The 14,445-nt window shown below is 42.2% G+C and overlaps 1 protein-coding gene across 2 annotated transcripts in view; it reads left to right on the top strand.

Annotated features, from left to right (window-relative positions):
* Window positions 1-5,181: 5,181 nt before the first annotated feature.
* The window catches only part of vldlr (very low density lipoprotein receptor), a 61,907-nt gene continuing 52,643 nt past the window's right edge, over window positions 5,182-14,445 (top strand). The window contains exon 1 of one of the 2 annotated variants that reach the window (XM_030435913.1): window positions 5,182-5,749. In XM_030435913.1, coding sequence (XP_030291773.1) covers window positions 5,677-5,749 — 73 coding nt within the window. In that variant the 5' untranslated portion in view covers window positions 5,182-5,676. The remainder of the gene's footprint in view (window positions 5,750-14,445) is intronic. The other variant, XM_030435914.1, reaches the window with a different exon arrangement.

The raw sequence follows: 14,445 nt of genomic DNA, 5'->3' as shown, positions 1-14,445 counted from the left end.
AGGACATGTGAACAATGTGAATGAGTGCGGCAGCTTTGACTGCCGCTGTCTGTGGTGCTGAACAGCACTCGCGGTCCAATGAGATCGCAGCATTTTTTCCGAACTGATCACTAAAAGGTTCAATGAAAATGAATGGCTGGGACCCACCCATCCGCTAATTAATCCTCACGGATATCTTCACAGCTTTGCATTTTTGTCTGACATTTTCATTCGGAGTCTTGTCTTAATCCACTGTCACTGCTCTTTCTGGGTGTCCTCTCTGTTTAAAGTAAACGAGACGCATCGGTGTGGAAGGCTGAACCACCGCCACCTTCCATCTGGTTTGGTCCACATGGAAAACGGATGCTTCGAGGGATCGCAAGTCTGCGGTTTCTTTCTCAATTTCATCACTTTTATCTATTTGTCTCATGCCGTACCAATCACGGTAACCCTTTAGCACATTTTTGGACCGGATGGATGATTCTGGTGTGACATGAAAACGTCCTCTTCCTCCTCTGCTGCTTTCTCTGAGGGAGAAAATTAAAAAAAAAATCCTAAAGAGAGTGGACTAGCAGCTCTCCTTCACAGAGAGATAAAGACAACCCCCCCTTTTGGCTACAAACATCTTCAGAAACCTGGCCCAGATCTGGGCATGATTAAATATCTGCTCTCAGCCAGCGGTGAGGATCCCCGCAGCTTCCTGGCGGGGTGAGGGTAAAGCTGTTTGGTCTGAGGAAGTGTTGATATCTAATGGCTGTGTGCAGTTCTTCGCCTTTTAATGTCTCTTCTCTGCTGGATTTTTCTTCTTTTCTTTTTTTTTCTATGATGAGATCAAAATGAAAAACTTAAAACTTACCTGGGGTCTTGTTTTATGAACCATCTTTAGCTGAGTTGTTGTTGCTTTTTTCAGCAGTTTTGTCTTGTTAGTTGCCTCTGTAACCAAGCGCAAAGCTGCTGTTTCATTGCACTGCGGGACACTTATTTAACAGTTATCTCTGCTGTCCAGCTGTGAGCCACTGGGTGAACGAGCTAAATCAAATATATCAAAGTAATTGCATACGTGGAGGGCCTTGAATCCTGATCTAATCCTAGACAGAATTGCCTTGGTACCTGCATGAGACAGTCACACTATTACTGTGACTCTTTTTTTTTTATGGTGGCAGATCGCTGGAACTGTAAGGAAGTAAACTGCGTGCGAGTCTAATGGAACACCGACTCCTTCTCCACCGTTCCCCCATGACACTGAAACTGGAAAACTGCCACTACATTAACATGCACGTGGGGAAAGTGGCGTGACGGCGGCCATCTGGCAGTGTAAATGTTCACCTTGGGCTCGTGCTGGTCGACACTACGCGGTGACATCTGTCTGCCATGTTTGATTACAGATTTTCGACAACATACGAAAATCATTAGCTTTGAAAAAGCAACCGGTCAGCTTGCAGTAGCAGTTTTTTTCTCTTCTCCCTTTTTAGCCTAGGTGTCTAAAACCTCAACATACTCATGAACCTGTGTGTAACAGATCTTGCGGCACCTCTATTAAACACAGGTTCATGTGCATGGTTAGGTTTCAGACACCTGGGCTAAAAAGAGAAGAGAAGAGAAAAAACATGCCTCCTGAGTGGTCCATGCTACATCGCCGGCCTCCAGGACTTCCTCCAGCGCAGCTCCACCGGTTTAGTCATCCTGTAGCATCCTTGAGCCCTGCTTCCTGGTTGGAGGGCAGAGGGATTACAAGTAGGGTGGAGCAGCTGGAGGATGGGTATGAGGACGACTGAACGTAGGGAGTCCCTCCTGAGGACGATCTGGTGGACGGTGTTGTGGGCTGGACCACTCTGGAGGCCGGTGACATCAGTTCAGGACTACAGTCTGGCGGCAAGAATGCGGGACTAGAGGCTGATGGGTGATCTGAGTTGGAGGCTGGCAACAGGGCTGGAGGACTGGAGGCCAGCAGGGAAGTCTGTGGAGACATGGAAACAGGAGGCTGCCACTGAATTATGATACAGCACAGGAACTGAGGACCGCTGAAATACTGGAACTGATTGCCAACTATGGACCAGCAGCATGTGTTGCCTGGACTGCAGACCGGGGACCAGTAACACAAGTGGGCCAGATCTCCAAATGGGGACCAGGAACAAGAGTCGACCCGACTGGCTACGGGGAACCAGGAGGAGAAGTCAGCTGGGCTGCCGACTTGGGCCTGGAACTGGGGTCGGTCAGGCCACCAACTGCGAACAAGGAAACAGATTGGATGGATGCAAGCAGGCCAAAGTGAATGCTGCAGGCCAGCATGCTGGGAACGGGCAGGCTGGGCGCTAACATGCTGGAAGCTAGCTAGCTGGGAAGCAGACTGAGGTGCAGAAGTGTTGAGGAAGCCTGTGAACCACACAGTTGACAAACTCCTCACCCAGGGCTTACAGAGGACAGCTCCCCGCGTTCCACAGACAGAGCTGCCTCTCTGTGTTCATGACCGGAGGCCGCCATCACAAATATTTCAGGCACAGAAGGGTCGAAAGGTCGTATGCTTCATGAAATTGGGCGTCTACTGGCTCCATGACCGGCCAGTTTGTACTTTCCAGCTCAGGAGAACCAAATGCAGACAAAATAGGCAGCAGTAACTTATAGATATAGATAGGCAGACTGTCAGGCAGACATGCAGGGTAAAAGGTCAGGGTTCAGGTGACAGAGGCCTACGCTATGCAAAGCAAAAGACACATATCAACAACGTCGGGAAATGCGGCCAACTTCTCTGAGATGGACTGACGCACAGTGTAAAAGTGCTCTGTGTTGAAATGTGTCCACATTTCAAAATAGTTTTTAGGAAATCATGGTCGTCCTGTTCTCAGGGCTAACGAGGAAAAAGGGACCAACCAGGTTGCTACAGCCAGAGGCCAGCCTCCGGGTTGGTATGGGGTGTGTTAGTGCCCATGGCATGGCTTACCTGCACAACGGTAAAGTCACCATCAATACTGAGGGTCACATACAGGTTTTGGAGCAACGCATGCTTCCATGCAGATGACTTCTTTTTCAGGGCCGTCCCTGCTTACTGCTGCAAGACAATACCAAGCCACATTTGGCACAGCAGAATGGCTTTGGCTCATAGACACCTGTTTCCCGTTCACATTTTGTTGTGCATTCTTAAGTGTAAAACATGCCAAGGACACCCTCAGACTGCTGCGCAACCTAAGTCGTGCATCAAGGACAAGTGGGAGAGAACTTCGCTTTCAAAAACGTAACAAATAGTATCCTCCGTTCCCAAATGCTGAAGTTATAAAAAAGAAAAAGTGATGTGGCACAGCAGCAAACATGCCTCTGCAGCATCAACATCCCAATTAGTGTTCTTTTGCAAAAAAAAAAATATTAAGTTCATCTGTTTCGTAACATTAAATATCTCGTCTCTGTGCAAACAACTATTAATTAAACTATTAATAGATCCCAAACTATAAATCATTGTCACTCTCGTTTTGTAAACATTGAACACAGCGTCCCAGATTTTCTTGGATTCAGGGTTTACTGTGTGGTGCTGATTAACAACCCCATCGCCCCTGCAAATACACTGTGAGCTGTTTTTTAGGAAATTTAAAAAGAAACAAAAATGATTGTTCAAGCTGCACCGGTTAAAGAGCTGATTATCCCTGCTTGTGAGCCTGCAAATAATGATTTTCCACAATCGTATTTCACAAGAGAATGGATTTTGTGCCGTAAGATCTTCAGTCGGTGTGTGTGTGTGTGTGTGTGTGGGTGTGTGTGTGTTCAGAGGTGACTGGAAGAAAGAGATACTGACTGTCAAAAGGACACAAAGACACTCCCTCATATAGATTGTACAGTGGTTTGTGTGTGTGTGTGTGTGTGTGTGTGTGTGTGTGTGTGTGCGTGTGTGTGTGTGTGCGTGTGTGTGTGTGTGCGCGTGTGCGTGTGTGTGTGTGTTTAGGGGAATATAAAAAATCTGGGACATAACGAGCCTTGGGGTGTATCAGCAGCCATCAGCCATCACTGAGGATGAGGTTCAATCCTCTGATAAGGACTCTGAGAGCCTATGAAACCTGGCAGCACGCGGCTCTCTGGAAGGCCTGCTGATCAAAATGGGGAGAAATAGCATCAGACAGAGGGAAGAAAACTGTGAGAGCTGAGTTTGGTTTCGAGATTTGGTATTCACTGTTTGAAACATGAGACATCTGCTCTTACAAAATGACCGGAAATCAGACTAAAACTAAACATATGGTGCTCTTGAAGCGGTAGGTGCCTTCATTGCCAAAATTACCGCATATTTGATCTTCTATATACTGAATAATGAGCTTCACGTGATGTGACTTGTCGTATTCAGATAAAGAACTTAATACCTCTTAAAAAAGGGATAGAGCCTGGTTTTCCCTTTGCAAAAGCCTATTTCTGCCAGTTAAAAAAAAAAAAAAAAGCAAAGTAATCTTGATTAAAAAAAAATATTCCCATGGTTAGTTATAATCTCATATTTTGGACTTTTTAACTTGAACATAATTAATGGGGAAGATTTCATTTTAATTCTTTTTCAAGTCTAGGTTTTTATGTTTTGTTTTTTTTCTTTACCCAGCAGAATTGGGCTTCCATAGACTCGTTGTAATATATGGAAATTGAATTTGCCATTCATCCTGTAATTACCACTTGGGTTCACAGTGGCCACTGTTTAGCAAAAAAACAAAAGCAAAAAAAAAATAGGCTCACTTTTAAAATGTTAGGCTTTTCAGTTCAGAATAAAACAGGGGTCATTAAAAAGTACAGGTTCTGCAGGCCTAGAATACTACTCTCAGTCCCGGTGGAGCTGTAGTGTGCAATTAGTGTCAAGTATTACCTGCTGTTAGAGACTTATACACACTATAGCACTGATCCACTCCCTGTTTGTTTTCTGGACTGTTTTGGTAAAAATGACAGTGAAATGGGTAGACGCAGGTTCGTGTGGCCTGTATGGTTTGAGTGGACAATTGACAAGTAATCAATAAGTTAAGAGGAAGTTGATCAATGACAGCTTTGATCATTGATTAATTGTTGTCCAATACATTAGTCTATCTATTTCCCATAATTGCTGTTTTTTCCCTGTGAGATCTCTCCTGTCCATAAAATATGGATATATTATATGGATATCAAACCTAGGCGGCTTTATTATTTTATTATTTCATGTGGAGAGCGAAGGGTTAACACTCGGCTAAAGACGTACTGAAGGAGGAAAAAAAAAAAAAATCCTCCTCGGCTCAGCTGTGACGGTCTCTCTCGTAGCACCACCACCGATCAGGTCACCGAGGCGGTCCGTCACCTTTCAGTTTTGGGAAAAATGGATTTCAACTCGAGAGGAGGGGACGGGAGCCCGAACGGCCCCCGCGGCGCGTGGTTGTAGGACGAGATCAAAAAGGCGCGTGGTCGGCGCGGCGGCCACCTCCGTTCATTCTCACTGCTCCTCTCTGCAGAGCGTGCTGCTGCTGGTCCGGTCGGTGGCGTCGGCAGGAGCGGCCGATCTGTTCCCCACTGCTCTGCTCTGCTCTGTGTATGTGTGTGTGTGTGTATGAGCGCGCATACCTGCTGTGTGTATGTGTGGTTTGCGCGTGAACCGGCGAAAATCAAAGAGCAAGCAGGCCAGCGCGAGCCAGCGAGGAACGCACGCACGCAGGCAGGCAGGGGCACAGAGGCAGCCCGCGAGCGCTCAGCTAGCAACCGCACTGTACGCTGCGAGAGATGGTCACGTCCACACCGGGGATCCTTCTGCTGCCGATGCTAATATGTCTCCAGCACTGCATTAACGTCCACGGTAAGTGTCGAGTCCGTGTCCGTGTCTTGTGTGTACGTGTATCTTCGGTGTTCCGGTGCGTGTTGGGAATCACGGCGCTGGGAAACACGCACCGTGTGCGGTGAGGGTTAGCTAATATTACCGAGCGCTACACCTGTCTTGGCTGCTCCTTGAAGGAGTGACCGTGCTCGGCTACACCTTGGGCTAGTCAACCTTGCGCTCCTACTCAGGAGGGGGGAAAAAAGAAACCCCAGAGAAAACGTCTTTTGAGGGCTGAAAACGAGACAGCCGCTGCTTTGTGTGTGTTTTGAAATGTATCCGAGGAGCGGGTTCGTCTAAATTGGTCATTGATTCAGCTGGGGGTGTTTTTTTTTTCTTAGCTCAATATCTCCGTTTCTTTGAAATGAGAGAGAAAAGGGGGGATGGAGAGGCCCGTGTAGTTTGTGTTGCCTGCTGTACAGCATTTGCGTGTCGCTGCTCATTCATGGCCAATTAGCCCTGCGGTCAATTAATTTCACCCTGAAAACCGGCAGCCCTTTCCCAAATACAACCCCTGCTTCTTATACCGTGTTGATGTCTATTCATGTCCTGATTTTCTCATTCACTCCCACTGTGGGATTCTCCTCTGCCATCACCACCCCCAGCGAGGCTGGTAATTTATTTATTTATTCCTGAAGTGGAAGCCGACAGAGGGAGAGTGATGGCAGGGAGAAGAAAAGGGGGTTACAGTGGATTGATGCAGAGCGATAACACTGACAACAGGGGGGTTGTCAGCAGCACCGCAGTCCCTGCAGGGCAGCAGCAGCTGAGGGCATGAAGGGAGAGAGGTGACCCGGCCAATTACCGACCGCAGGTGATCCCAATGAGAGCCTAATGACGAGCGGAGTGGCCATGGTTAAGTCACTATTACCAACTTACCTGTAGAGTAGTTTGCACTTATTTCCATGATCTTTTGTTTTTATCCATTGTTATTAGGTCCAGAAGATGTTGCCCAGAGTGTCCTCTTCACATTCTTATTTTGCTTGACCAACAATCGTAAACATATAGCTTTTAAGGTAATGGTACAAACCGGAGACAACCATAAAATAAGCGCTGAATGACTTGGATTTAATCATTAGCCAGTTTGATAATGGATTAATTTACTGGAAAAAATGTCCAGCCTCTCAAAATGTGCAGATTTTCTTCTTCTGTTTTATATCATTGCTTATTTAATGTCTGTTGGTTCTGAGCCAGTGGTGGACCCAGCAGATGTTTAGTGTTTTAAGCTTGGGTGGTTTGATACTTAAAGTCATTTATTAAAATCAGTGGATCCAAGTATAAGATATTAAGCGATTGATTGTCTAATTGTTTTCGTATGAGTTCACATCCTTGTACTTTTATAGCCTTAATTTCTTTAAAAGATTTTAATCTATATTTGACAAAAGTAGTACAGTTGGAATTCAGAAAATCACATCGCTTTTCCATAATGCGGTCTTTAAAAGCAGGAATATACTAGACTTGTATCGTGTGATGATGTAAGTAAAATACATGGAGTGCAGAGTTTTTGCTGGTATTGATTGATGAAAAACAGCCATGTGCAATATAGAAAATCGATGAGGTGTATTGAGATACAATAAAACACATTGAGAATCATGTATTCGTGTTGTTGACAGGTGACTTGTAATCAATACACAAGGCCAGTGAATAGTCACACCTACTATGTGAACTTTTAATAACTATAACAATTGCATATTATTGCTTTCCATAGGTTGGAAACAAGATCTGCAACAAGCTATTTGTGTTAATTGCATAACTAATTCCTTTGGTTTTTCAGTGAATAAAATGTAAGTAAGTGCAAAATGTACTCATTTTTTCGACCTTCTAAATATCTTGTTAAACCCTCTACCAGCCATTCAATAGATTACCATATTGTTTTTTTTTTTAGCTTGGGATTGCAGCAAAGCTACCAGCCACTTGCTTAATTTACCAGCATTTCTCTGGTCGCTGGTATTCATTTTTGAGCCTAGATAGATGGATGGATAGATAGATAGATAGATAGATAGATAGATGGATGGATAGATAGATAGATAGATAGATAGATAATTTGCTGACGTTGTGGAGGTTCCTTTCGGGCCCCAGGTACGTCAAATATTTACATAGCTTTAGCATGATTTTATTAATACAGTTACTAATCAATTCAGCAGTGCTAGTTTGCATGCGGGCTAAATTATAAAACAGCTCAGAGAGGCATACTGAGCTGTGTTTGGCTGCTTGTGTCTAGCACAGATTTCAGGCTGTTGAATGCCTACCTACTGTGGAAAATGGCCTTTGGGGAAAACGGTAGATCAAAACTAGTGCTTGTAATGTGCACACACTCCATATAGCATTCACCCACCGCTACAACCACCACCTCCTTCTCATTCTCAGCTCCAAACTAAACCCAAACAGACATGCACGCGCACACAGATCGAGATTGTGTGAGCCTATTTGAACAAGACGTCACGCAAATTAGATGGCGACAAGAGCAGCAGCAGCGAGCTACGCTGGCCTGATTAAAATGGATGTATTTTTCCTCCACGGTTACTGTGATACCATGCGCTAGACCTAGATCCTCAGCTACATGAGGGGGGGCTTTGTGGGGGTGCACTTGGTTCTTGAAGTGGGCGGGGTGGTGGACAGAGGGAGGAGGAGGAGCAGTACACTGCAACCATTTCTGTTACTGGGGAAAATTGCATTACCATGACCTCCAGTGTGACAGCGTTTTTATATAGCTCACAATGATCTACAATTTTGTGAGGTAGACGGTTCATTGCAGCTCCATGCCTGTTGAGTCTGCAGCTTCAAACCCACAGGGAGTTGTAGCAGTTGAATGAATGATGATCATGTGATATAATCTGTAATTTCAAGCTCCTGCCTTTTGGTTAATGGCTGTATCAAGACAATTGGGTCTTCAAGTTACAATAGATCTTTTAGTCGACACATTTGCATACATAAAAGCGACTTAAAAGCTGCACCAGGGCCACTGACAGGGGAAAAGAAGAGGTTTCATGACAAAGTTGAGAGCACTTTGAATCATGGGAAATGAAGGTTCGCAAAAGCAACAACATAACAAGAAATTCCTAATATTTTAACCAGCTAAAAAAGAATATTGTCACATTTTTCAAGGAAATCTTGTGGCTGTTTGACAAACTGCGCAAAAAGGGCAATATAAATAGGAGCGTAAACAGGCCCAAACATCTTTTCAGTATTTATACAAACCTTTCTCATATATGGCACTGAATTCATCAAATTATTTTTTGTAATTTTTTAATTTTTTATTATTTTTTCTTTCCAAGTATTACCCTGCAGTCCGAGGAGATATGTTGCTGCCCTTGGCTCTTGGAAATCCTCAGTTGTGTGTCAAATTTCATCATCATGAACTACGATGATGTATGCAAAGCAATGACAGAAAATGCACGCAGAAGGGTTTTGAAGGGATAGCTGCAGTGATAGTTTTCATAAATTTGACAAGACAGTGGTGAAAGCTCCCTCTGTCTAATAATGTGGCAGCAGTGTACAGTTTGGAGAGTTCAGACTTTAAATGTCAGCAAAATTTTCTGACACTGCAGGGAAAAGGAGAATACTCTCATACAGGTCTGTGTAAGCCTACCGCTGACTGCTATTGAAGTCTGTTATTGTACTGATTGGTCAAAGTGCAGGGCGGCAGTTTAAGACAGCAAGTCAATGGGTTTCTGTACCGACATGGGTATAGTATCTCAAGAGAATGCACCCTTAAAGAAACAAAATACTGGAATATATACATTAATTCTCTGCTACTTGCGTTCTTGGTTACAAGGACTGTATGTTGCACCCCATTCACTCCATCTCACATTTACTTCACAACAAGCCATTTTTGAAAACCATGCTGTTATAACGTGGAGGCATCTGTTAGCTTCTCCTCAGTTCAGTACAGGGTGTCCCCCAGGAAATTGGTTAGCAGAGGAGTGCTCTCAAAGTGCCTAAGTTACATTAACATTATTAGGTAATGCTGAACAGACTTTTAAATTCAGTCTGCACTTATTCTGCATTTTATCCAGCAGCAGTGTAATTTTGGCAGAAATGACTGCAGAATTTATGTAAAATTGAATGGATTGTACTGCATTATCAACGTTCAAAAGCCTGTTCAATATTTTTTTCTTCTGTTAAATGGAAACCAGTGGCTGCAGGGATACGTGTGAAAAATTCATCCAATAATGTGCAGCTCTACAGCCACAAATGTTCAGTAGTTCGCTGTATATCAGTGGGCTACAATAGGTGTTTATTCCAATAGTGTTTTATAATATAATCAGTTTTTAGTGTTTTATGTCTTTAATATTTGAGAATCTGTAATTTTCTCTTCACATTAACAGCAACAACTGCTGCTCTCACATTGTGTTAAAAACACAAGTTGTTTTGCTTCCACATTAGCTTGTGAGGCAGCTGGATTTGAGCGATAACAGAAGAATCCAGCCCTGATATGCTTTATAGTCAGCCCCATGTACAGCAAAGTGTTTCTACCATTGCATGGTATGCAACTATGTTTGCCATTTTGTGTGGACAAATGAAAAATTATCAAATTTCAGAACTGGTGATCGAAAAAGTTATATGGGGGAAAAAAGGTTTTGCGAAAGATGTCAAAATATTGGGATTGGTACAAAAACCTAACACAACACTATAGCTGATCTTGTAAATTACGAAAACAAACATTGGTGGACACTGATGGATTGCAAACTCAGCTAAATGAAATGCAAGAAAAGCTGACTTGAGATTTTTTTTTTCTTCTGAAAACCCTGCTGTACCCACATGAAATCTCTCTGGTTCACATGGTGATTTGTTTTTTTTATCAACACGACATTCACACACACGCACACAGTCACACACACACAGGCGCCCTCTCTCTCCCTCAACATTAAATATACGTCAGCAGTGAGCAGTAGGTCAGACTGATGTGATGAGTCAGTTAAACTGTTGTGACAACTCATGATGACTAGTGTTTGTGTATGTCTGGCTTTTCTAATGCATTGTAGATTTCTATGCTTTTGCAGCACAACTGGAGTGTGTAGTTTAAAAGTTAAAGATAAATCCTGTGAAAGGTCACACCACTGAAATAAGACTAGTTGTTATGAAATGGTATGAATCTTTATGATACAGGTCGCATTAATGTAGGAATAAACATGTAAAGCATGAAAAATCAAATTTTCCACCGGATATAAGTAAGAGTTGGGGCCAAAAAGATCATTCGGCTTGACATGCTTGTTTTCCAGGTGTTTGCTTGAAAAAAACAAAAAACAAAGTGAGTGCATGGGTTTGACATGGGCAACCTGATAATTGAACAGGAGCTTTCTCTCATTGTACATGTAAAGGGGTCCATTTTATAGGAACTTGAATTCACTGGTCACTTAAATAAGTAAACCTGTACAGTGGAATGCAATATAATACAAACTTTTATTTCCATAAATCCTACATTTGCTAATTTCCATTACTGTTGAGAGGTGTTACTTCAGCCTTGTTGGTCAAGATGTTGTACTGGAGTCTTTACTGCATTATACCATTAGATCATTCTGCTCTCCTTGTGCATGTCAAAAGGAAGGACACGAAATTAGACATGCCTTGTAGCCACCATTAACAGACTTTGTTGCTGATTTCCTAAAAGATTTAAGCAAAATATTCGTGTGCCACAAGTTTATGCCCAGTTATGCAACAATGCAGTCAACCTCTATTCCAAACATTTTCATGACAGTATAATTTCAAGTATAGTCACAAAATGTTAAATTATGTTCTTCCAACACAACCAATTGCCAGGGCCTTATACTGGTGTGCTTAGTGTGATTTACCTGTATTTTATCCCTCGTAGAACCGTGCCTTTTGGAAATTGGATGTTATATCTGCAACTGAACAGATGATCAACGATTGGTTAAGGATGCAGGCTGGCATCTCTCTCTCTTGTTTATGTATGATTCAAGAAGCCAACAGTGTGATCAGCCCATGAATGCTTATCCAATTTTTGATTATTGTAGTATAAATATCTTAAGTTTTGGACCTTGTGTCAGACAAAACAATCCTTTTAATATGTAGGCACAGTACGTTTAGAGTAGATTTATGTCTACAGTGGCATAGCCTAGCCATAAAAAGCATAAGTTCAGCTTCAGTCTATAAAATAGAAGAAATTAGTAGCTGAAAGATTATTCAGACAGTAAATATTTAAAATTTTGATATCTGGTTAATCGCTGAACTCACTTATCCAAAAATGCCCCAAATAAGTAAGTTTAAGTCATCACTTCATGCTCTGAGAAAGATGCATGAATTCCTACTTAATGTGAAAAGGACTGCTGGCCACACCCCAACGTTACTGGAAGAGTAACACATCTGAAAGTACCAGGCCAAGCGTGTCTTAATGTTAAGTTCTCAAAGGTTATTGTACATGGAGTTCATTTTTGTATTCCCCAGATTTTATTGGCTGTGTTGTGGCAAATGGGTGAAATATAGACTGCTTTTGTAGATCAGCTGGCTGACCAAATCTTTAAATTGTCCCAGTGTGTTCTGAATTTTCGATCGCTGTGCAAGCATAACAAAGTGCTGGACAAGGCCCAAATTACATCAACGGGGGAAACTCTGGTCAAAAGCTTGCAAACTGTACCTCAATACAATTTATGAAAATGTTTTGCTTGGCATGGATTTTTTAACATTTCAGTGAATTACCACAGTGCCACTGAGCCCCCTAAAAGTTCTGTCTCTAATGAATGAATTTGGCCTTTTTTGAAATGTATGTTTGGCTTTTCATGGCTTTATGTCAAGACAGCTTTAGATTAACAGGAACTGGGATGAGAGAGTGGGAGGATGACATGCAGCAAAGTGCCACAGATCGGATTCGAACCACTGCAGCGAGGACAAAGCATCTGTATGTTGCTTCAGTGAGAAGTGTTCCTAAAGAATGTCATCTTAAAAAAAGGGTGGGGGGTGCTTATGCCATTCCGTGACTCATTTGTGCATTTCCTCTTTTTCCAGGAAATGTCATGGTTAGTTTTATCTTCCTAAGCTGTTCCAAAGAAACATCTTGACATCATTTAAGTTCAGGAAGTCTTGTAGTTGGAGGGTTCTGTGTTTTTGGCTTATTTTGTTCACAAGGTAATCTCAGCAGAATATGGCTGCTAACACTGTATAAATCAGTGACATATCCAGGTTCAGTTGCTTTATGCCCCTGTCTCTGTATATTAAGCCAAGTGTCCTTGCCTATCTTCATGTGTTAACATGGGGTCTAGAACGAAGTGTGCTGTGTGGACAAAAGACTTCAGTAGTATTGTCCAAAAATTGTTACTTTATACCTTAGTAGAACTCTTCCTGCTTTTTTCCCCCTCAGATTTTAAGGAAACTAAGCAAGTCTACTAAACATTGCATTATACTCTGTACTCTGTGACTATATTTAAACTTGTAAATGCTGGTTTGGCCTGTAATTCCCTGTGTAGCCCTGTTTGACACAACATACTTGTCTTTGGTAATAACTGACTGCTCTGTTCATTGTTGGTTCATTGTAGTTACAGTTCCAAATCCTCTTGTTGCTTATTGCAACAGCTCCATCAACATGCGTTACCAATTTTAAATATGTATTTTGTGTAGAATTTTGACTTACTCATGATGTGATACAATAAATTGCACTGCTGTAATAATTGATCCATTGCAAGACAGTCATCTAATGATCATCCGTCAAACTGAAGAATAAAAAATATCCCTTAAAAGGCAAAGTGCTGGAATTGTGCTTTCATTCACTGCATTGTGATGTCATTTAATAGAATCTGAGACTGAGATGAAACAATGTGCGAAAGTTCATTTCTGTGAACTTTACACCACTGTTTTGAAGAAAAAAATAAGCATTTGGATGATGGCACCCTTTGCTTCAGGTATTTATGGCATTTATTTAAAAGAATCATTCAACTAATAGAAAAATAGTAATAAAAATAAGCATAGGCTGCTATTGATGCCTGCCAACGGCTGGCTGTATCTCACTGGTCAGGAGGTAACATGGCTAATTTCTCTGAGGAGGAAGGTTTTCCTTAACTGTGGAGGTGCTTGATTTAATTTTTTTTGCGTTTTTGCCCAAAAATGTGTATGTCACTGGTTGTTAGATGGGTTGATGTGCTCCATTTGCTTTGATAAAAATGCATGTAGGCATGTTGTGATTCATTATGCTTTGATTGAGGTGATTGAAATGGTAATGTTGATGAAAAGTAAGCGCACAAAGTCAGCGCGTTACTATTCTGTAACATGACTGTGGTGGAGGTACAGTTGGTGTGGTCTTGGTTCATCGGAAGTCTGCAGGCTGTTGGCACGGTTGGCTGGGTATTTACCTCCTCCTGTACTGTGAAGTGAGTGGTCCCGTACTGGGCGTAGCCACAAATGGAAATACTTTCATGAACCTCTCCGGTTCAGATTTAGATTTTAACATTTTTTTAAACATTTTTTGCATGGTTGATGAATTGAGTGGCCCTTCAACAAAATGAAATGGCGGAAAATCTAACTGATAAGACATTTTCTTATGTGAATGCTGCTGCATGTTAATGATGGTTTTCAAATACTGTAGAGCTTTCCTTGCAGTGCTTCTTTTTTATAGTGAATGTGAGCCACCTCAATTGAAGTCAACATCAGCTCTGCTAACATACAGAAAAATTAGCAAACTTATAAGAAATAAAACACTTGTTCAGTTGCAGTTCCATGCAATAAATTAA

Source organism: Sparus aurata, chromosome 12 (genome assembly GCF_900880675.1).
Source record: "Sparus aurata chromosome 12, fSpaAur1.1, whole genome shotgun sequence".
NCBI classification, from domain to species: Eukaryota; Metazoa; Chordata; class Actinopteri; order Spariformes; family Sparidae; genus Sparus; species Sparus aurata.
Note: the sequence above shows the minus strand (reverse complement) of the source record. Positions and strands in the feature narration are given on the sequence as shown.